General features: G+C 41.8%; 1 protein-coding gene across 1 annotated transcript; it reads left to right on the top strand.

Moving 5' to 3' along the window:
* Positions 1-8,026: 8,026 nt before the first annotated feature.
* ABRACL (ABRA C-terminal like) lies at positions 8,027-14,650 on the top strand. The gene is made up of 2 exons (XM_006884942.1): positions 8,027-8,087; positions 14,466-14,650. Exons 1-2 carry the CDS (start codon positions 8,027-8,029, stop codon positions 14,648-14,650), a joined length of 246 nt encoding a protein of 81 aa, XP_006885004.1.
* The last annotated feature ends 8,178 nt before the right edge of the window (positions 14,651-22,828 follow it).

Here is a 22,828-nt window from a genome sequence, read left to right as displayed (position 1 = left end):
CAAAAGACATTAAATAAAAAAAACCAAACCAAGCCAAATCAATTTTATTTCACTTATTTATACTATTCACTTGCCTCTACAGGCACTTCGTGGAGAACTTGTGTGGTGCAAACAGTTAAAACACATTTGGCAGTAAACGGAAACCTTGGAGTTTGTGGTCCACTCAGAGGCCCCTCAGAATAAACTTCCGGCCATCTACTTCTAGTGCTGTTGAGTCTCTTGTAACTCATAGTGACCCTGTGTACAACAGCTCTGAACCCTGCTTTATCCTGAGCCAACCTCATTGTCTCCGACACACCTACCATCAATGAGGAGTCACTGAGTCAATCCATTTCATCCAGGGCCTGCCTTCCTTGCACTGTCCCTCCACCCTCCCAAGCATGATGTCCCTCTCCCAGGAGTGTTACTACCTTGAAAATGTCCAAGTATGCCAGATGAAGCTTCAAAATCCTTGCCTCCAAGGAGCAACCTGGTGCTATCCTAACAGCCCATGGTACATTCAATACTCTTCTCCAGCGCCACAGCTCAAAGGCATCAATGCTTCTTCTATCATCCCTAGTCATTGTCCAGATCTCTGATGCATAGCAAGTAAATGAGAAGACCATGGACTGGATCAGGCCATGGCACCTCAGTGTCTAGACTGACATCGTTGCTTCTTTAGAACTCTGGAGAGGTCCCTGATAGCAGTTTTTTCCAATGCAATTTGTTTTTTTATTTCCTGGCTGCTGGTTCCAAGAGTATTGATTGTGGAGCCAAACAAACTGAAACTGTTAACAGTCTCAATCTCTTCACTATTATGGTGCTGCCTATTTACCCAGCGGTGAGAATCTATTTATTTATTTTTTTTTAAATGTTGAGCTTTAAAGCTTGACTGGTGATCCTAAACTGTAACTTAATGGTCTACCATGGCCATGCCAAGGAGCCCTGGTGACAAAGTGGTTAAAAGTATTTGGATGCTAACAAAAAAAATTGGTGTTTTGAACCTGCTGATAGCTGTGTAGCCGTGGAAACTTTATAGGTTGTCCTACTTCATCCTATAGGGGTTACCATGAGTCAGAGTCAGTCGTTCTTAACTCAGTCAATTATTAGTATGGAATGAGAACCACAATGTAGTTATTTTTCCAGCTCTTCTTCTGAGAACGGAGCCCCAGAGGGGCAGGAATGATTAATTAAGGATGACAGTTTGAATCCAAGAGCCTCCTTGGAGGAAAAATCTGATAATCTGCTTCTTATAGACCTTGTCAACTCAACAGAGCACAATTCTACTCTGAAGCTAATGGGTTACCGTCAGACTCTACTGCGCCTTTTGTTTTTGGTGTTGTTTTCCCTCCAGGTTTCCCCTAGGAATCGTTTGGCTCTTCCATTAGCAGGGTTTTGTGTCTTTTCCAGTGGAATTTGGGGTACTGCAAGCACAATGTATACAACTACACACAAGAGCAGGAAATACAATAATAAAAGGACTATGAGACATGGACTAAGTATTTAAAATTACTCAGAGCCAGGATGTTGGAAACGACCCTGAGCTGACCCTCTATTGGGTTGCAAATCGCAGGGGGAGGAGATTGCTCACCTTTTTTCCACTGGGCCCTTTTAGAATCGTCACGGAGGCGTGGCCCTTGAGTCAGCAACGTCACTGCCACCAGAGGTCCCTACTAAGTTGTAGAGAAAGTAAAGGAAATGGAGAAACCTGTTGACTTTGATCCCTGTCAATTTTATTTGCAGTACAATCAGACAGTTCCCAAGGAAGTTTTGTTCTGTAAATCAGGCCATGCTGACCTCTGAGTGTTCAGGGACCTCGTGCTCAGAGGCAGTGTTTCTGATGGGTTCCTACCCGTCCCGCTTCCTGATGAGAACGTGCATTTCCACCCCAGATGCATTGAATCAGAACCCACATTTAACCAAATCACCAGATGATTCTTACATAAGATCTTATTAAAATCTAGATTCTGAGTCAATATATCTGGAACGGAATGACAAATTCTCAGCAAGGAGCTGTAGGTGTCGAACCGGAATGAACCGGTTGGAAGCCCACCTCCTGATACACCAGCATCTTGATCTTTCAGGGAGAGCTCAGCACTCAGCACCTTGTGACCATTTTGGCTTTGACCTTTGGAGAGATCGTGGCATGCAATCAACACCCAGGAACTGCTGCGGAGGTGGAGTGTGGAGTAGAGACAGGATTTGGGGCTCTCGGTAGCTGCGGGTCGGTTTGCCTAGAAGCCTCCATCACCGGCCACCTGCCTTGGCGTGGCCCCTCCCCGGCGTCTCCTCCCATAAGTGTCCTCCCCATAGGCTGGGCCTGACGGTGTGGGCGGCCCCCCTTCACGAGCGCTTAAACTATTACTTTCTCCCCTCACGCTGCTCCTCCTCCTCTTCTTCCTCCTCCTCCACACCAGCCTTTCTCTTTGCCTCAGTCACTTCCTTCCTCGGCCTCTGCTCAGTACATTTTAAGAGATCACGCAAAGACTCAGTACCCGCTTCCCCTCAGCAGAGACACCGAGACGAGACGCGGAGGTGAGTCCCTGGGCGGACGTGGCAGGTATGAGGAAGTCTGGATGGAGTTGACTGAAGCCCGAGCGCTGGTGTCATGTGTGCTAGTGGCAACCCGGGACCCGGCGAGGGGCGCAGGGCGGGCAAGGTTATCCCAGACATTGCGCTGCGGCAGTGAGGGCTGGAGACCCGAAGGCTCGCGCCCCCACGCCCCATCTCCCCAGCACACTTCCACACCCCGCTCATGTGACCTTTTACCGGCGGCCCAGGGTGACCCGGGAAGCAAGCGGCGATTTTGTGCTTTCTACCGCGGTGCACCGTATCTGCTTTGCGCTCAGTGGTGGCTCGGGGAGGCAGTTCTGCAGCACTGGGTGGGGAAGGCTAGGAGCGAGCGCACAGGCTGCACGGATTTTGGTGGGTACCAGGCAGGGTACCCTACCGCGCCAGAGGTGGCTGCGGCTTGGGGCGCTCCTGGCGGGGACTTTAGGGGCTCGGGCCGTCTGGTCGCCCTGCCTGGGCGCTCGCTGTCCCTGTGCGCCGGGGCGCACGGGCGCGAGTTGCGGAGACAAAGGCTTCCGGGACGTGGCCCTTCGCGGGGAGGCCGCCCCCAGCCCGCCTAGCACGCCTGGATCAGCCTGTGCCCCGCGCTCCCCAGCCCTGCACCCGCGGAATGGTGATCATGGGGTGGGCTGCCATTGAAGGACCCTTGGAACCTCTTCCGGACGGTACCGCAAACTTGGAGCAAGGATGACCAAATATGGAGTGTGTGCGAGCCAGCCAAGAGGCAGGAAGGAACCCAGTCATCCTGTGACCAGCTGCTAGTCAGTGATTGTAAAGGAGGGCTGGGACACAGTGGGCGAAGTTGGTTCCCGAGGCCACAGATCCCCATTCCGGAAAGGGTTATTTCTAAGGACACTAGAAAAACAAGCTCCATATACAGTCTCTAAAGGCACACAGATGGTGGAACGAACACACACACACACACACACACACACAGAGAAATCATACAGCTTCTTTAAGTGCACAGATGGTGGAAAGCACACACCCTCATTCTGTCTTACAGACATACACACAAAGTGTCTCATACATACACACACATACACTCAGACTTTGTTCTCTAAGAGGATGCTTTTTAATTATACTCTTAGTGTAAATCGATGGTGTAACATTCCGCATATGCCCCAGTCCTTCTTTGTGACTCTCACACACAGTGCCTAATTAGGCAGCCGGCTGTCATCTGTTCCTCTGTTCTCTTAAACCCCCTTCCCTCTGGCACTGTATTTCTTCTGGTTGAGACGTCTTTTACTGACAGGCTCCTGCATACATAGAATCTCCCTCTGGGCCTCTCATTCATTGTTCCTGATCTTTTTGCTCGCTCTAGTCCTGGGGTTTCTGTCCTTTGTCCTTATAAAATGTCCTGGGCCTTGTAAGAAGGAGATAACAGTTGGTATCTACCCACAGCCCCTCCCTCTGTACCCACTCCTTTGTCCCTTTCCCCCTTAAATAACTCACTAAGCCAAATGGTAGAGGTTAGCAATTGTTTCTAAACCCGACTGTCACTTTCCTACTTACAGGGATCTGGACAGGGGGAATCTTTTCTTTGTCAGTGTTCTATCTTAATGAGCGCTCAGTGTGTATTTCATAGACTACAGCCCATTCTTATATTCAGAGCAGCTTGCAAAGGACCAGCCAAACATTAAAATATGAGAAAAAGCAGAATGATGTGGTAGAACATGACTTAATTGTGAAGAGTTAACCCCTTCACTAAGCTTCATTCAGGAGTATAGAGAAAAAACACTTTGCAAGGTATTAGGAATAAAAGAGTTAACGTAGAAATGAGTCTGAGGTGAAATAAGTGAAATGCTAGCTGCCTTCTCCTTAAAATTGGATAACCATACATCTGTTTAAAATAACCCACATATAAAGGGATATGTGATTGGGTATTATTGTCATGACAGGAGTCCAGAATGGAGGCTGCATAGTAGAGTGGACTTGGGGGGAGGGATTGTAGAACAGTGAAATAATTTTTCTTTTACTTTTCAGAGAAGAACTAACTGGGGGGGAGGGGTGGACAGGAAGAAAAGTGCAGCAATGAAGGAATGGAAATCCAAAATCTCTGTAAATTTTCATTTAAATTAATAAGAATAAAACATTTATTTAAAAACAACCCACATATTTACATTTTCTACATAATACTGGGATTCCGTCTTTGATTCTTGTTACACTAATTTCCAGCTAAGTCTGAAGTAGTCCTGAGTGGGAGGAAGGTAAAACAGTGTTAAAGCATGTAAGTTGTCAATGTTTGAGAAAATCAGAGAATCTGAAAATGGGCTAAGTTGCCATTGAGTCAGTTCCATCTCAGGCAACAGAATGAACTGTATTCCATTGGCTCCTCAGTGGTTACTTTTCTGATAGCTAGCCATCCCTCCTCCTTTGGTACCTGTGGGAGGACTCAAATCCCCACCCTCACAATTTGCATCTTAACACACTGTTTACACCATCCAAGGACTCTGAGAATTGGCAGGGACCTTGATCCCTTCAGACATTTCTTTCAACATTCCATTCATTATTGTAGTGAATAATTGTATTGGGTTGCTGACCAAAAGGTTGGCAGTTTGAATCCACCAGCTGGCCATATGCTGTTTCCATAAAGGTATTCATTGTTGTGTGTCATCAAGTCTATAACCTTGGTAATCTGATGGAGGGTCCCTGTGAGTAGAATTGATTTGATGACAGTGAGTTTAATTTGAGTTGACTCTTATTGTCCTCTATGGGACTGACCTTTTTCCCCAAAGCAGCTGCTGGCTATGAACCACTCCTAGAGCTCCAGGGAGCTCTGGTGGCCTAGTAGTAAGGAACTGCACTGTCCACCTGAAGACACACAGTTTGAATCCACCAGCTGTTCTGTGGGACAAAGATGGGCAATCACCTTCAATGCAATTCAAAGCAATTTAACTGCTTTTAATAACTGCTGGAGGGTCAGCTGTGGGTTGGTTCTGACTTGAGGGTACCTGGCGACAACAACCTAGAGCTCAGGGAGAGGTTTTACCCAAGCTATGTGGACTTTGAATAGGAAGGAAAGACTATCCTTGAATTCTGAAATTGTTGGTGCCAGGGTATGGAATTTCTTATAAGCAAGCAAAACTAACAGCTGTCCAGAAAACTTGAAGTTAGCAGGTTTTCTCCCATTGTTCTCATGGCTTAGTATCCAAGATTTAACCTACTGGCTATATTCTCTGGGTATATCTTAGCTTTAAATGTTTTACTTAAGCCAAGTTTTGAATGGAATAGAATGTCATAGATTTAACACAAAGTTCTGAATATTAAGTCACGGATTTCATTTCATTTAAGATTTTCACATTTTATTGCAATGCGAGCTTTTTAAATTATGTTGTACTCATACGTAATGTAGCAGATGGCAGTGGTAGTCTGAGGTCCCAATCAGTATCAGCTAAGCAGCTGGCATGTAGTCATAGATGTCACTCTTGTTTTTAAAAGCTACTGACAATTAGTTACAATCTGTCCGGATACAATTGTTTCTGCCAGTACATTACTTGGAAGTAGACCATACATGCAGCCCCAATTTCTTAGTCCCTTACTTCACTTGGAAAATTTATAATTTGAAAACAGACTAAGCAGATACATTTTCTGCCTATTTGCTTATACTCACTGACCTTCATGTTGTTGTTTTAGTAAATTACTGCCTTCTTATGCAGAGTTTCTTCTTCCTTTACTTCATGGCCCCTACATGACTAAAGTTCTTGTCTTCCTTCTCTACCTGTTCTCTCATTGCTTCCTCCATGGTGTTTTCTCTCCCTCTCTGTGGGATTTGCCAGCCTTCTTTACTTCCTTTTTCTCTGTTTCTGGACCCTCTTCCTCTGGGGAATCTTTTCTACTCCACTCTGACACATTGACTCCTTCTCCCCATTCACAAAATTCTATATTTATTGAGCCTTTGGTCTTGGTAGCAGACGAGCTGCTGGGTTCCAGTGGCCCAGGGAGTTTACTATAATTCCATTTCAGTAAAGTGAGGATGGGACCACAGTGTTGTGTGGACACCAGCAGAGGATCTGGCTTAGACCAGGGGCTCCAGGAAGCCTTTGTGGAGGATAAGAGAACTAATTTGGATGTGTGGAGGTTAGCCATAGCAGAGGAATAGAGATATTTATTATACTGGGCTGTGTGTGAAAACTGGCAGTGAAGAGTGAGGAGAATCTAATGGATAAAAGGAAGCCCCATGTGGCATTTAGCAGCAAGCGGAAATCAACAGGTTAGAGTGGAAGAGACTAGAATGATGAGCAGCACCTAGACCCTGGAAGACTTAGACAGGACATGTTTCTCAGCCCCTGATACATTCCAGACTCTTCCTTATCTAGAATTGAAGCACTGTCGTCTCAAGCTCTTCATTGCAGTCCGTTTGCACTGGGCACCATCCAGAGAAAGACAGGATGCCTTTCTGTATGACCCAGAAGTCATTGCGTTGACCTGATATTAAAGTTAAGTCTGTGTGGCCCACCCCTAGACTCCAGGCTCCAGAGGATAGGGGCCCTGTCAGCTGATCTCTGTAACCTCTGCTTCTGACCTAGCGCCTGCCTCAGGCCAGCCTGGTTTTCTCATTATTTTTTTTCTTCTCATTTTTGCATATGTTCTTCCCGCTGCATAGAATACCTGTTCCACTTGCCAGTCTGTTTCCCTCCTCCCTCGGAGACCCACCCTCCATGAGTTTTCTGTGTCTCCCTCCTACTTTCCCATTATGACTTGTACCCACCATGTAAACCTTGTGGGGTGCTGTTCATCCCAGACCTTTCTTCAGAGCAAAGACTATGCTCCTCACCTTTGTATCTTTGGCATGTAGCAGAGCACCTCAGAGAAGACTTGCTTAGAGTTAATGCAAGGAGAACCGACCACTCGTCTGTCAGTGTCATTCTCTGGTGGTTGGTGTGTTACTATGAAGCTGGAAGCTTGACCACTGGTGTTTCAAATACAAGCATCATGATCTATGATGGATAGATTTCAGCAGCACTTCCAGACTAGGACCAACTATGGGGGGAAAAATCCCCCCAAAAACCCCCAACGCACTCTTAATCTGCTTCCAGAAATTAGCTAGCAGAAACCCTATAGACAGATCACAGCAGAATACTGTTTGATACAGGATTGGAAGATGAGCTTCCTAGAATGGAAGGCATGCGAAGTGCACGGTGCCTGCAGCAGTGGAGTCACATACAAAGGACTGTGAGGGTGGTGCTCACTCGGTTCTGCTGTGCATCGGTCTTCACGACTCAGAGCCAGAGGGTGGCTGTGTTCTCCCCAACAGGCAGAACGCAAGAATGGTGGAGTCAGCAGAGAAGGGCATTACAAAGATAGAAGTTTAGTACCATGTAACTAACATGAAATTTTTTAAAAAGGAGTATGGTAAATTGATGGAAATAACTGCTATATGGGGAAAAAAAGGCTCTTGGATTTGGCAATATGTGCTTAATGGAAGGAAGGAAAAAAGGTAGTAATACAAATGCTTTTCTTTTCCCCCCAGGCAGCAATGAACGTGGATCATGAAGTTAGCCTTTTAGTGGAGGAAATTCATCGCTTAGGTTCCAAAAGTAAGTACTTTAACTCGTGCATTTTTTTTATTTTTCCCTCAGAGCACCAGGACCAGCCTTTTGGTGGAAGCCTGTAATTGTTTTACCCAGGGCTTCAGGACACAGCTTGGGCAGTTCTGCCCTTAGCCCAGGGTTAATCCCAGAAGTGGCATCTGGAGACCAAGTGTTATGGGGTATTGTGATCTCAGTGCAAAGGATGATTGGGAAATTCTATTCAAATCGACAGAAAATGACCAAATTTATTTAATCTGGTGGTCATGTTGAAATCTGGTGACTGGATCTGTTCAAATTTTTGTTTGTCTCTTTGTGAAGATTCATTATCTCTGCTCAAAACACTCACCACTTTGTAATCTTTCACATAACTGGGATTTAGATTTTAAAATGATACTAAATGGTCTATTTTTTTTTCCTGAGTTTTGTTTCACTCACTCATTGCTGCTGAATTGGAACCATCTTCTGGCCGACCCTCCAGAAGGTTTTCAGAGGCTGTAAACTGCACAGGAGGAGATCACCTATCTTTCTCCTACACAGCATCTGATGGATTTGAACTGCTCACCTTTGGGTTGACAGCACAAATCCCTATCCACTAAGCTACCAGAGCTTCCTGAGTTTTGTATAGTCAGGTATTTATGAACATCTAACTAATAAACCATCTTAAAAGTAGTTTCAAAGCAGTTGTTGTTGTCAGGTGCCATCCAGTTGAGTAGGACTCATAGTGTTTCTATGAAGAAAACCCTGTTCTATCCTGCACCATCCTCACACTTCCCTACATACAAGAGCCCATTGCAGCAGTCACTGTGTCAATCCACCAGGTTGAGGGTTTTCCTCTCCTTTGCCAGTCCTCCACCCTTCCCAGCATCATGTCCCTCTCCAAGAAACAGCACCTCGTAGTAATATGCCCAAATTATGTGAGGTGAAGCCTCATTGTTCTTGCCTCCAAAGAACATTCTGGCTGTATCCTTTCCAAGACATATCTGTTTGTTCTCTTGTCTGTCCATGGGATGTTCAGTGCAATTCTCCAGCACTGCAGCTCAAAGGCATCAATTCTTCTGTCATCCTTATTCATTGTCCAGCTCTCAGATGCACAGTAAGTGATTGGAAAGACTATGGTCTGAATCAGATGTACCTTACTCCTCAAACTGACATCAAAGCAGTAGTCAAAGCATTTAGTGCTTAGCTGTAGATCAGTGGTTCAAATCTGCTAGCCACTGCTTGGGAGAAAAATGTGGCAAGCTGCTTCTGTGCAGATTTAAGCCTTGTAAACCCTCTGGGGCAGTTGTGCTCTGTCTTTCAGGGAAATGGGTTTGTTTTGGGTTGGGTGATGGTTTTGTTATTTCTGAAGTAATTTTCTTTAGCAGCAAATAGGCAGGCAACTTAAATATAAAAAGAAAACCTCATTGCCATGAAGTTTTATATGTTGATGTGAAAAAATTAGAACAAGACACTTAAAAAATATGAGGGAGATTTGTAGTTGATGAACAAATGTAGATCCCAGATTTTATTTCTACAGAAATACAATGAATACAGAAATAACAATGGAGGGGTGTAGGTCAATGGTAGAGTGCATACTTAAAAATACAGTAACAGCTTAACGTAATTTCAAAGTATGTCTTGACATTTCAGACAAGACACATAAGCATTAGTGCCTCATGAGAACGGTTAGGTAGTTCTAGCTTGATTCTTCCTTAGAGCTCTGTCTGCTTATGAATTTGAGGAAGCCTGGTGATGCCATGGTTCAGTTACTCAGCTACAAGACTGGTGATCCAAACCTATTAATCTCTCCATGGAAGAAGGATGTAACTGTCCACTTCTGCAAAGATTTCCAGCCTTGGACTTGCTTTTTGTTGTTGCTGTTATTGTTAGGTGCCTTCAAGTTGAGTACCACTCATAGCGACCCTATGAACAAAAGATCTGAACCCAGTCCTGTCCCGCGCCATCCTCGCACTTCCTGACACACAAGAGCCCACTGCAGCAGTCACCTTGTCAATTCATCTGGTTGAGGGTCTTTCTCTTCTTTGCGCTGATCCTCCACCTTTCCCAACATCGTCTCTCTCCAGGGAGTAACACCTGCTAGCAATATGTCCAAAGTATGGGAAGCGAAGCTTTATCATTCTTGCCTCTGAACATAGGGCAAGTATACTAAGTTCTGTAGGCTTTCTATAAGTCAGAATCAAGTCAATGGCAGTTTTCAGTTTTTCTACTTCTTGTTTATGAATTGCAAGTCCTTTGAAATAACAAGCTATACTTTGAAAATGACATTAAGCTGTTACTGTATTATTGTAGAAATACAGAGTTTACACTTACTTGTCAACTAAGAGCCCTCTCATATATCCTACAGGACAGAGTAGAACTGCCAGATAGTGTTCTATACTCCAAGACATCACCTTCGATGACTCATTGTTGTTGTTAAGTAATGTTGAGTTGGAACTGACCCATAGCTAACCCCCCAGCAGGTTTTCAGAGGCAGTAAATTGCACAGGAGGAGACTGCCCATCTTTCTCTTATGCGGAATAGCTGGTAGATTCAAACCGAGTACCTTTGGATTAGTGGTGCAACTCCTTACCACTAAGCCACCAGCGCCCCCTCTGGATAATTTACTGAGGATGAAAATGGAGCTGTTACCCTCTCACTCACTAGGTTAATTATTGAAGTTGTTCCTGCCATGATTTTGACTAATCTTTACATGATATATTAATTAGAAACTATTTAGTTCTTTTTTTAAAATAAAGAATTTCTTATGTTCTCTCATTTATTATCCAATGAAGAAGAGTAAAATGAAGAAAGATTGGAGATTGAAGTTCTTCATTCAGCAACTAATTCTTGAGCACTCACTTGGTATACAATTTGGGAGATGTGGAAAGAAACAAATTCTGTTTCTGTCTCTATTTGAGGAGATGGAGAGTAAGGAGAAAATGCAAATAAATGGGAACCAAGTATTGGACATGGCTAAAAACCTGTACTCTTAAGTCAGATTCTCTAGGATAAAGTCTCAGCTCCTCTGTACACTTGCTGTATAACTTTGGACACATTCCTAAACTTACCTATGCTTTTCCTTCCTTATTTATTATAAAGAAAACAGTCTATTTTGATGAGTTAAAGGTTCTTCCCCTCACCCTCCCACTTTAAATTCTCTACAATAAGGATGCGTCTTACAATACACGGTGTGCTATAAATTGGCAGCTTAATTGGTCTATAGAGTAATGGCACTGCTTGCAATCAATTGTGTCTTGTCAATAAAATGAAGATTAAGTGAGTTTAACAAGTGTGGAATTATTGAACAGTTCTGAGAAAGCAGCACACTCAATAAGTGTTAGCTATTAATTATTATAACTAATGAGTACTTTGATAGATTAGCTATTCCGTTTTAGAAGAAGAGCTGTTGTCTCAGAGGATCAGGGAAGTCTTCTCAGAGAAGATATTGATTTGAGTCCATTTGTGAAGAAAAATAATTTAGGTGAGGAAAAGAGCCTAGGATGCTTGGCACACGGCTCAACATGACAAAACTATCAAGATAGAATATGTCATTTCACTTTGACACCTGTAAACAGTTCCTTATGATTGACTTAAAGGTACATGGAGCATTAGGGTAGGAAATCAGAAAAGGGTGCAAGGCACGTGTAAGAACCAGAATATGAAGAGATTCATGAGGCCAAGGACTTTCCTTTGAAGGTGCAAGGGAGCTCTGGGATAGTTCATGGGGAGCTGCACTTTTAACCCAGAGCCAGTGTCTCTGGTCTCTGTGGTTTGAATCCACCAGCATCTCTGTGGAAGAAAGACGGGCAGTTTCCTCCTGTGTGATTTACAGCTTCTGAAAATTTTCTACAGCATCAGATATGAGTCAGTTTTGACTCGATGGCAATGAGTGAGTTCTGGGGTTTTCGTTTTTAGAGGGAGTCATGCAAAGAAGCAGAATAATGTCAGTCAGGCTTGTGGTTTACAAAGCTCATCCGACACATTTATGGAAGGTATCAAAAAGGAAGGTTGCTGAAGAGTTTGGCAGTTACCCAGGTGAGAAATCCAATTAGGCCCCAACCCCAGGAATTGTCACTGGAGAAGAGAGGCTAGAACTGCAAAGGGTTCTGGGGTTGTTAAGTGCCGTCGAGTCGTAGGCGACTCACAGCGACCCTATCAACGAAAGTACTGAACCCCTGTATAACTTTCATCCTTTCTCCAGGTTTATAGAGTTTCCAGAGGCAAACTATTATGGAAGTTGATGCCACTCCTGCTTCCAAGCTTGTTTTAATCAGGCATCTCCACCAAAGCCCGTCCCCCGTGTGTAACCATTCTCGCATTTGACTCATCAGTGTCACAGTGACCACAAGTTACCACTGTACAGCAAGTGGACATACCAGGGTTACACGACCTAGAAGAATGTTTCACCAAAACCAATTAAAGACAGGCCAGAGGGCTGCAGAGTAGAGTCATCCACCTTTGGCTTGGGAGCATGACTTTCTGTCCACTAGGCCAACTGCTCTCTATGCCGTTGTTGTTAAGTGCTGTCAAGTCGTAGGCAACTCATAGCGACCCTATGAATGGAAGTCCTGGACCTCTGTATAACTTTCGTCTTTTCTCCATGTTCATAGGATTTCCAGAGGCAAGCTATTATGGAAGTGGATCAGAACGAAGGAGAGTGAATAGAATTCAGGATTACTCATAGGTTTCTGCCTTTGGTGACTTTTAGAAATTTAATGGGATTGAGAATTGACTAAGTGTTGAGCCTTCTCTGAGGAACCTTTCCTACAAAACCACTGCTGTCTAGTGGATCTGAATCAGTAATCATCATCTGTAGTATGGACATATTTTTATACCCTCATTTTGTGGATATTTTAACTCTCATGTTACTGATGAGTTTTGCCCAGCAGCTTCATTTATGGCTGTAATCCATGCAAGGTTATCTTTGCAGACGGTTTTGTGACCAGAAGTAAGAAAACCAGAGAGGTACATCTTTGCCTTCCTAGCTAGGCATTGGCAGAATCCCTGTTTTTCTTGATAAATTTATTCTCAGTTTAGTGGATTTACTTCAGGAGAACTCCTCTGGTCACTCTTTGCCCAGATTTGTTGCTTGTTTTCTCCTCAGTTTACAGGTTGGCGTAAATGCAGCTTGGGTTTCCTGTTTATTTTAGAGTGAGTCTGTTATTTGGCTGAGCGGTGGCCTCTGGAAGTGCCTTTAGTTTAAAATTATATTTGACGGCAATGCAAGTTTGAGTTAGCTAATGTAGAAGTGCAGGGTTTCTGATTCAATAGCTGCCGAGGATACTAACAGTTACCGTTGTCACCTGCTAAATGGAAAGTAGACAGTTGGAGTTTGCTCAGAGGAGCCTCAGGGGGAGACCTGGTGCTCTATTTCTGAAGTTCAACCACTGAAAATTCTATGGAATATGTATGTGGGATTGCCTTGAGTCAGCATTGATTGAACAGCTGCTATTTTGATTTAGTTGTAATGTAACACATTAATCTTTTATAACCTTCTGGTTTTTATTCCCTTTCCAACATCTTTCCAGATAATCCTAAAACTAGAAGGCATATCACACATTATTTTGCTCCATCACTTTTTGATCTGGGAAGTGGCCACATTGAATTGATGACTGTAAATTGTAATCTTGATTAGCCCATTTGGTGTTTTTCTTTAGGTACCATCAAGGTGACTACGACTCATAGCGACTCTGAATTACAGATCTGAACCTTCTCCTCTCCTGCTCCATCCTCACTGTCTCTGATATGCTCCAGCCCATCGTTACAGCCACTGTGTCACTTCATTTGTTTAGGGTTTCCCCTATAGCTGCATTACTATTGTTATGTGCCGTCAAGCCACTTGGGAATTATAGCAACCCTATACACAAGAGCCCTAAACCCTACTCTATCCTGTGCCAACCTCACTGTCTCCGACACACCTACTCTCATTACCCCAGTCACTGAATCAATCCACCTCATAGAGGATCTTCCTCTCCTGCGCTGTCCTGCCACTCTCCCAAACATGATGTCCCTCTCCAAGGACCAGTCTCTCCTTGCAACATGCCCAAAGTATGTCTGACGAAGCTTCAGAATCCTTGCCTCCAAGGAGCAGCCTGGCTTCACCCTCTCCAGGACAAATGTTTGTTCTTCTAGCAGTCTATTCAACGCTCCTCTTCAGCACCACAGCTCAAAGACGTCAATTCTCTTTCTAGCCTCCCTAGTCACTGTCCAGCTCTCTGATGCATAGCACGCAATTGTGAAGTTATATCCCAGATCAGGTGCACCTTAGTCTCCAGCTTGATGCCATTGCTCTTCAGTAACTCTGGAGAGGTCCCTGACAGCTGTTTATTAAAGATTTTCTGATTCTACTGTACACTGGGCCGAGAAACAGACTTTGTGTTTGCTAACATTATATTTTCTTTTTAGATGCTGATGGAAAGTTAAGTGTGAAATTTGGCGTCCTCTTCCGAGATGATAAATGTGCCAACCTCTTTGAAGCACTGGTAGGAACTCTGAAAGCTGCAAAACGAAGGAAAATTGTTTCATACCAAGGAGAGCTACTTTTGCAAGGCGTTCATGATGATGTTGATATTGTACTGCTGCAAGATTAATGTGATTTGCCTGTATTTGTGTATTGCTGTTTTTGTTTCTGATAAACTGGATTATCAAGTCAAAGGAAAAACATGTAAGCATATTAATGTATTTTTATAGGATTTTATGAACAAACAGAGACTCTTTTTAGAAGTCTGCCCTTTTTTATATCTGGAAAGAAAATGTATGTATTTCATTGTAAAGTAAATAATTCCATTATTTTTCTCAGGAATCCGATTAGAATATGTAGGCAAGAAGACTTGTGTGTGTGTGTGTGTGTGTGTGTGTGTGGAAACATAGAATGTTTGCTTCATAAATCATTCATACGCAACATAATATATATTTGCCATAATGTAAAAGCAAAGAACAAACAAAATCACCACCACAGTCTTATAATGTGTGCAAAATAAAGCCATGTATCAATCTTAAAATTGCCTTATTTTGTCATTAAGTATTTTTGTGTATATTAAGATCAGCATTTGCATCACGTTGGACAACTATAGTGAAAATAAGATAGGTCTTAATTTGGAGAGAAATTCTTGTGAACTACAGAATTGAAAAAGCCCAGGTGGATAGGATTATAGTTAGATCTTACAAAATAGTTTGTTTTAATGCCTGTTGTGAGTTAGAAAACAAAAAAAAATGTAATTTAAACATTTCATTTTGTTTCTTGTGGCAAAATATATGTAACACAAAAATTTGCCTCTGAGCCATTTTTAAGTGTCCAGTTCAGTGACTTGAATTACATTCACCAGGTTTTGCAGTTCACGCTCTTAGTCACAAAGAGGTTTTCATCACCTCAAAATGACTCTCAGCACCCCTTTTAAGAAACAAGTTCCCCTTCATCACATTCCTAATTCAGAGAACCACTAATAGACTTTTTCCCACTGTGCATTTTCCTATTCTTGATATTTTCTACAGGTGAGATCTTGTAGTATTTATTTACCCTTCTGCACCTGACTTATTTCACTTAGGATGTTTTCAAGATTCATCCATGTATCAGAACTTCATTATGGCAGAATAATATATGCTACATTTTATTTATCCATTCATCTGTTATTGGATCACTTGGCTATTGTGAATGATGCTGTAGTGAACAGTGGTGTAGAAGCATTTGTTTAAGTCCCTGCTTTCAGTTGTTCGAGTATAGACCCTATGGAATTACTGGGTCATCTGGTATCCACCCTAGCACTGTTCCTATACCATCCCAGCTCTGTTCCTATACTACCCCCTTTCTTTGCTTTATGTGGTTGCCACAAATGACATCTTTATACAATGTGTGCACATACCATAAATTTATAATTAATTTTCACGCATTTAGCTTTTAAAGCATAAAGGTCATAACAAGAAGAGTTGCTACACAGAAATACCATAGCACTGGGTGTGCCTTGTTGGAAGTGAGTGGTACATGGGTCAGATGCTGCTCTCACAAGATCAAACCAGCTGAGAATAGACAGTGAGGTACAAAGAAATGAAAGGACCCTCGATTTGATTGATGATGCTTGGTGAAAAGACAAGCTGCCCTGTGCCGATGTTATAATACCTCTAAATGAACTTCTAGAACCTGAACAAGACAATGGTGGGATTAAAGAGCAATGAATGAAGTGGAATGGCTTAGCCATACAGTATCACTGTGAGAAGATTATTTTCTTTGGAAACCAGCACCTGGTTCCTTTTTTCATGGACAGTGGGGGGTTATTAAAAAAAAAAGTTTGCTAACTTTCTATTTTTTCACAATAAATCAGCATTCAAAAATGTAAAACACACACCCACACCCCAAAACCGTATCACTGACTTCTGTATTTTCTCAGAGAATTATTTTAGTGGCCACCTGTTTTCTACATATTAACTTTTTGAGTTACTATCCAGTGTCCTTTTTTGTTTCACACTGAAGAACTTTATTTAGCATATAAGGCAAATCCGATGGTAAAAATCTCCCTTAACTTTTGTTTATCTGCAGTGTGTTCATTTCACCCTCACTAAAAAAAAAAAAAAAATTCCAGACACACACTTCTTGGCTTCCAGTTCTTTTCTTCCAGCGTTTTAAATCTCTTGTCCTGTGCTTTTCTTTCCCTGGTTTCTGAGGAGAAATCATGTATAATCTTATTGAGGATACTTTCAGTGTGGAGACTTGCTACCCCTTTGATCCTTTCAAGAAACTGATTTTCCAGAGTTGGATTAGAAGAAGCCTTATTGTAAAGATTTTCCTGAGTGGATCTGCTTTGGAGCTAGTCGAGCTGCTTGGATGTACTGATTCATGTCTTATCCAGTGTGAGATGTTTTCAACCATTATTTCTTCACACATTTTAGGAACAGGATACTTTAGTGATGATTGTTCTGTGATTGGTAAGTAAAGTGGATGGTAGGCGAGTAGAGATGTGGTCAATCAAGCCAGCCAAAACACTGCCCAGGGACTTCATGAAGACGGAAGTAATGGAAAGGCAGAGGATGAGATGAATCAACCACACTTCTAAGGATATTGAAACTATAGCATCAAGACTCTGTCGTAAGTGTCAGGGCTCCAATTCTAACTTACCTAATAAAAGAATTCACTGTCCTTAATAACCATGCTAACATTGTTATGTTAATCATTATATACTGTGAGGTAGGTCCTAATATCTCCTTTGAGATAGAGAAAGTTAACTATCTCGTGCAATTCATCTAGTTAGAGATGCAGCTGAGATTTAAAATTTAACTCATCTGATGGGAAAGCCCAGAGAGGGGATGGACTTTAGCATGGATGTTATGTGAAGCATGACCTGAACTGAAGCATGGATGGCTTCAAGAACTCAAGCAATATCATCAAAACTCTTTTTTCCTTGTTTTTTTTTTTTTTCGTATTACCTCTGATGCTTTATTTTTTGCTGAGTTATTCTAATTTGGCATCCTCTATATAACTCAGGAGTCTGCTGGCAGCTGCAAATTTATACATTCCTAGATTGTAAATCTGTGGCAGATAATTTATAATGATAGCTAATAATGACTTCTAAGAAAGGAACTCTGGCAGAACTTACAACACACCCTACCCTTTTGAATACTATTATTTACACTAGGCACGAGATAACATGAATTGACAATGTTGGGATAGAATACGCTAGAATATTATCCTTGACAGCCCCACCTTAAGTAAAAGAGAAGTAGTTCATTGAAGAGATGGATGCCGAGTACATAGAAACAATATGAATTTACCACAGACACAAGAGATTTCTGAAGGATGAATCCATAGAACTATTTGGGGGGGGGGGAAGTGAAGACACTGATTGGGGCCTACTGGTAAGTATCTGTGCTGGTCATCTGTACTGGGAAGAATCTGGTAAGAAACCACAATCCCAAAGGAAAGTGGTTTGGATCCAACAACTGCTCCAAAGGATAAGGAAGGGCAGTCTCCTATGCAATTTACTGCCTCTGAAAACCCCCTAGAGGGTCAGTTCTGACTTGACACTCACAATAACAATAAACATATAAAAATAACCATATATAACAACATCATCAACCATATATTTATTCCAGGAGACTTGGAGAATGATGTTTTAATAGAGTCAGGGAAATTTTTTGAAGCAAAATAGCTAGTTATAGTAACGTTTTGTTGTTTTTTGGTGTTTGTTTGTTTGTTTGTTTTAGTGGTAAGTATTTTTGTTTTCTTCATGTTGAGATGTAACCCATTTTAAAAGCTGTGTTGTTAAACTCTCTGCAGCAAGTGCTTCAAGTTCTCCTCACTTTGAATATGCAAGGTTGTGTTGTCTGTATCACAAATAGTATTGATGAGTCTTGCTCCAATCATCATGCCACATTTTTCTTCTTAGAGTCCAGTTTCTTGACTAATTTGCTCAGAATATAGATTCAATATATATATATAGAAAGGATACAGCCCTGATGCACACCTTTCCTGATTTTAAGCTTTGTAGTGTTAAAAAGGATGGAAGGAGTATACAGTGTCACTGTACCAGAAGGAATTGACTGACACAGAAGAATTTAATGAAACAACATATGAGCAAGAACCTGTGGTGATAAAGGAAGCCATTCAAGCTGCTCTGAAAGAATTGGCAAAAAATAAGGCTCTAGGAATTGATGGCATACCAATTGATATATTTCCACAAACAGATTCTGTTCTCTCAATAAGTTGTGCCAAGAAACCTGGAGAACAACCACCTGGCCAACTGATGGGAAGAGGGCTATATTTGTTCCCATTCCAAAGAAAAGTGACCTGACAGAGCGTGGAAATTATTGAATTAAATCACCACTATCACATGGAAGCAAGATTTTGCTGAAAATTATCCAAAAATAGTTGAGAGCAGAACTGCCAGATGTGCAGGCTGGGTTTAGAAGAGGCCGTGGAATTAGGGATATTATAGCTAATGTTAGACGGATCTTGGCTGAAAGCAGAGAGTACCAGAGGAATGTCTATCTGCATTTCATTGACTATGCAGAGACAAGATGTTTCACTGTGTGGATCACAACAAACTGTGGCTGAATGGGAATCCCAGAATATTTGATAGTGCTTATGCAAAACCTACACTTGGACCAGGAGGCAGTCGTCAGAACAGAGCAAGGAGACACTACATGATTCAAAATTGGGAAGGGTGTATGACAGGGATGTGTCCTATCTCCATATCTTTTCAATCTTGATACTGAAACAGATCATCCTTGAGATTGGGCTATATGAAGAGGAAAGTGGAATCAGGATTGGAGGAAGATTCATCAACAGTTTGTGTTATACAGATGACGCAACCCTACTTGCTGAAACAAGAAGACCTGAAGCATTTGCTGTAGATCAAGGACAGCAGCCTTCAATATGGATTGAAGCTCAACATCAAGAAAACAAAGATTCTCACGACTAGGTCAATTGACAGCATTATGACTGGTGGTGAAGAGATTGAGATTGTTAACAGCTTTAGCTTGCTTGGCTCCACAATCAGTACTCTTGGTACCAGCAGCCAGGAAATTAAGAGACGAGTTGCACTGGGAAAATCAGTTGTCAGGGACCTCTCCAGAGTATTGAAGGGCAATGACATCAGTCTGGAGACTAAGATGTGCCTGATCCAGGCCGTAGTCTTCGCAATTGCTTGCTATGCATCAGAGAGTTGGACAATGACAATGATAGAAAGAGAATGGATGCTTTTGAGTTGTGGTGCTGGAGAAGAGTGTTGAAAATACCATGGACTGTTAGGGGAACAAACATATTTGTCCTAGAGTGGATGGAGGCCAGGCTGCTCCTTGGAAGTTAAGGACTCTGAGGCATTGTCAGACATACTTTGGGCATGTTGCAAGGAGGAACTGGCCCTTGGAGAGGGATGTCATGCTTGGAAGTGTGGAGGGATGGAGAAGGAGGGGGAGACCATCAACGAGATGGATTGATATGGTGATGGCGGTAATGAGGGTAGGTGTGTCAGAGACAGTAAAACTGGCACAGGATAGGACAGGTTTTAGGGCTGTTGTACATAGGGTCCCTATGAGTCACAAGAGACTCAATGGCACATAACAACAACAACAACAACAATATATTCTTTCTCTGTTTGGACAACTGCTTCTTGGTCTAGGCACGAATTTCACACAAACACAAATATATGTTCTGGTCTTCCTGTTCTTCTCAATATTAGTAATAATTTGTTATGATACACACAATCAAATGCCTTTGCATAGCCAATAGGACACAAAAATATTCTTTGATATTCTTTGCTGTCAGTCAAGACCACTGACATCAGTAGTGATATTCCTGCTGCCATGGCTACTTCTAAGTCCATCTTGAATTTCCAGCGGTTCTCTGTCAATGTACTAGCAATTTTTAAATAATTAAGACTTTGCTTTCATGTGATATGAATTATATTGTTTGATAGTTTCCACATCCTTTTGGGTAACCTTTTTTGGGGTGAATGGTAATAAATATGGAGGAACCTCTGGTGGCCTACTGACAAGATGCTGTGCTGCAATCCCAAAGGCACATGGTTCGAGGCCACCAGCTGCTCCGTGGGGAGAAGGGTGGGCAATCTCCTCCCATACAATTAACTGCCTGTGAAAACCCACCAGAGGGTCAGCTAAAGGCCGGTTCTGACTCTATAGTACCCAACAACAACAATAAATATGGATCTTTTCCAGTCAGTTGGCAAAGTAATTGTCCTCCAAATTTTTTGGCTGCATCTTTTTTTTGCTGAAACACTTCATTTGGTATTCCAACAATTTCAGTAAAGGATAGATATTGCAAATTAAAAAAAAAACAAACCAAAACCCAAGAATAGAAATGACGATTATTCGGAGGCTGATTGGAGAGATTTCTTGGAGGAGTTTTTCTAATTGTCATGCAATTCACTAACAATTATACCTCATTAATGAGGTGCCAAATTAACTTTGTGGAATGCTTTATTTAATTAGAAAAATAAACAGTATACATATACATTAAATATTTATTGTCTGTTGATGTAATAATCACGAAAGGAGTTTGCTGATGGCCGAATGCAGAGAGAGGGGCAAAAGACAATAGCCTTAAAGATTCAAGACAAAGGCTTGTTTGGTGTAGGCATCAAATCAGTGTTAGTATTTGACTTCATTGAAGCCAGGAGTCATGTTGCAGAGCAAAAGAACAGACCCTTGGTTTACTATTGTAGTGCTGGAGCAATTGAATAATCTCTCAACTTGGTCTCTCCATCTGTAAAACAGGGAAAATAACAGCACTTAATTCAAGATTTTTGTGGTGATTAAACGTTGTCTGGGATATATTAATTGCCTGGTAAATATTTGTTATTGCTAACATTTGTCTTGGTACGGGTTGTAATGTCATGAGGTTATAATCATTATTGGTTGGTGCAATACAAAAAATAATCTGAGCATAAAGAATAATTTACAACAAAGAGAGGATGTGGTCACTAACCCAGATGGCATCAAACTTTAATGGTTACTGAAAGTCATAGGGTTAAAGCCAGAGGCAATTTGGCAAATGGTTTCTTCAGCAGGTCTTTGATTGAAAGCCAAACCTCTGCCTCACAGAGTTCAATTTGTCCATCTTACAGAGACTTTTGTCTTTTTGTTTCTAATGAGTCCCCAGTGCCTGGAGCAGGGCACACAACTCATACTTAACCAGATGGTTGCTAAGTTGAATGGAGGAGTGGATGAATGAATGGCTGGCTGAATCAACTAGCAGAAGAGCTGGGTTGGTGCTTTATAAATTAGAATTATCTTCCTGTATCATGGCTACTTATTTATAGTTTAAAATAACAAGAGCAAATATTAGCTAACAATCACCTCCCTTTGATTTTAGAGTATGATATAATTTTTGTTGATTGTTTTAAGTAAATGTGCTGGCAGCCTTTGTGATCCCATGCATGGATGATAAATTATTTTATCTGAGAAAAGTAAGCTAATGCATAATTGTATTTTATGAAATAACAATTCTTTCATTTCATTGTTGGGTTTTAGACTATCTACTTCACAATTGGAGAAATAAAAATGAGTGTTTGCAATACTGTGTCAGTTATATAAATGAGCAATTTTTTAAAAAGTGAAAAATTTGGTGAATTCAGCAGAATTTTGTTTTACTCTTGAACATATTTGGGAGCTTGAGGCTTATGTACTCAGATTTATGATGAAAGGGAGAGAGTGTAGGATTCCCAATATCTAAGGCAAGCATGGGTGTATTTATTAATCTGTAGTGAATAATTTCACATTTTTTTCTCACTACAGCAAAAATTCTGGTTCTAGGCATGAGTGGAGTCTGTTTCTATCCCATTCTGATGTTCACAACCAATTTTTCAAAATTATAATTCTTGACAAGGATATAGTACCCAGAAGGCAATGTAAGCATGGGTTTGTGTGTGTTTACTTACTAATGCTTCAGAGATAATTAAGTAAGCATGATTAAGTCCAAGCTTACCTTTCTTATTGGATATTGTACCTCTGAACCTCAACCATGAGCTGAGAGAGAGCGAATGACACAGTATGAGAAAGAAAGGGAAGCTTGTGTCCTGGGTGTAGAGCAGACACTAACAGAAGGAGATGAGGTCAGGAAGTGGTCTCAAGAGTCAATGTTCTTCTGTGCTAGGTAAGTTCAAAGCCACTGGGTGTGCAAAGACTTACTCATAACTAGTAACCTAAATGTTGGTGGTGGGAACCCACCCAGAAGTTTTAGGGGAGAAAGATTTGGTGATAAGCTTGCTGTTGTTGAGTACCCTTAGCCACTGGGTGTGCAAAGACTTACTCATAACTAGTAA

The sequence above is a fragment of the Elephantulus edwardii genome, unplaced genomic scaffold, assembly GCF_000299155.1.
Source record: "Elephantulus edwardii isolate Elephantulus edwardi_28Jun2011 unplaced genomic scaffold, EleEdw1.0 scaffold00039, whole genome shotgun sequence".
In the NCBI taxonomy this organism is placed as follows: Eukaryota; Metazoa; Chordata; class Mammalia; order Macroscelidea; family Macroscelididae; genus Elephantulus; species Elephantulus edwardii.
This window is presented reverse-complemented; position numbering and strand designations above follow the sequence as displayed.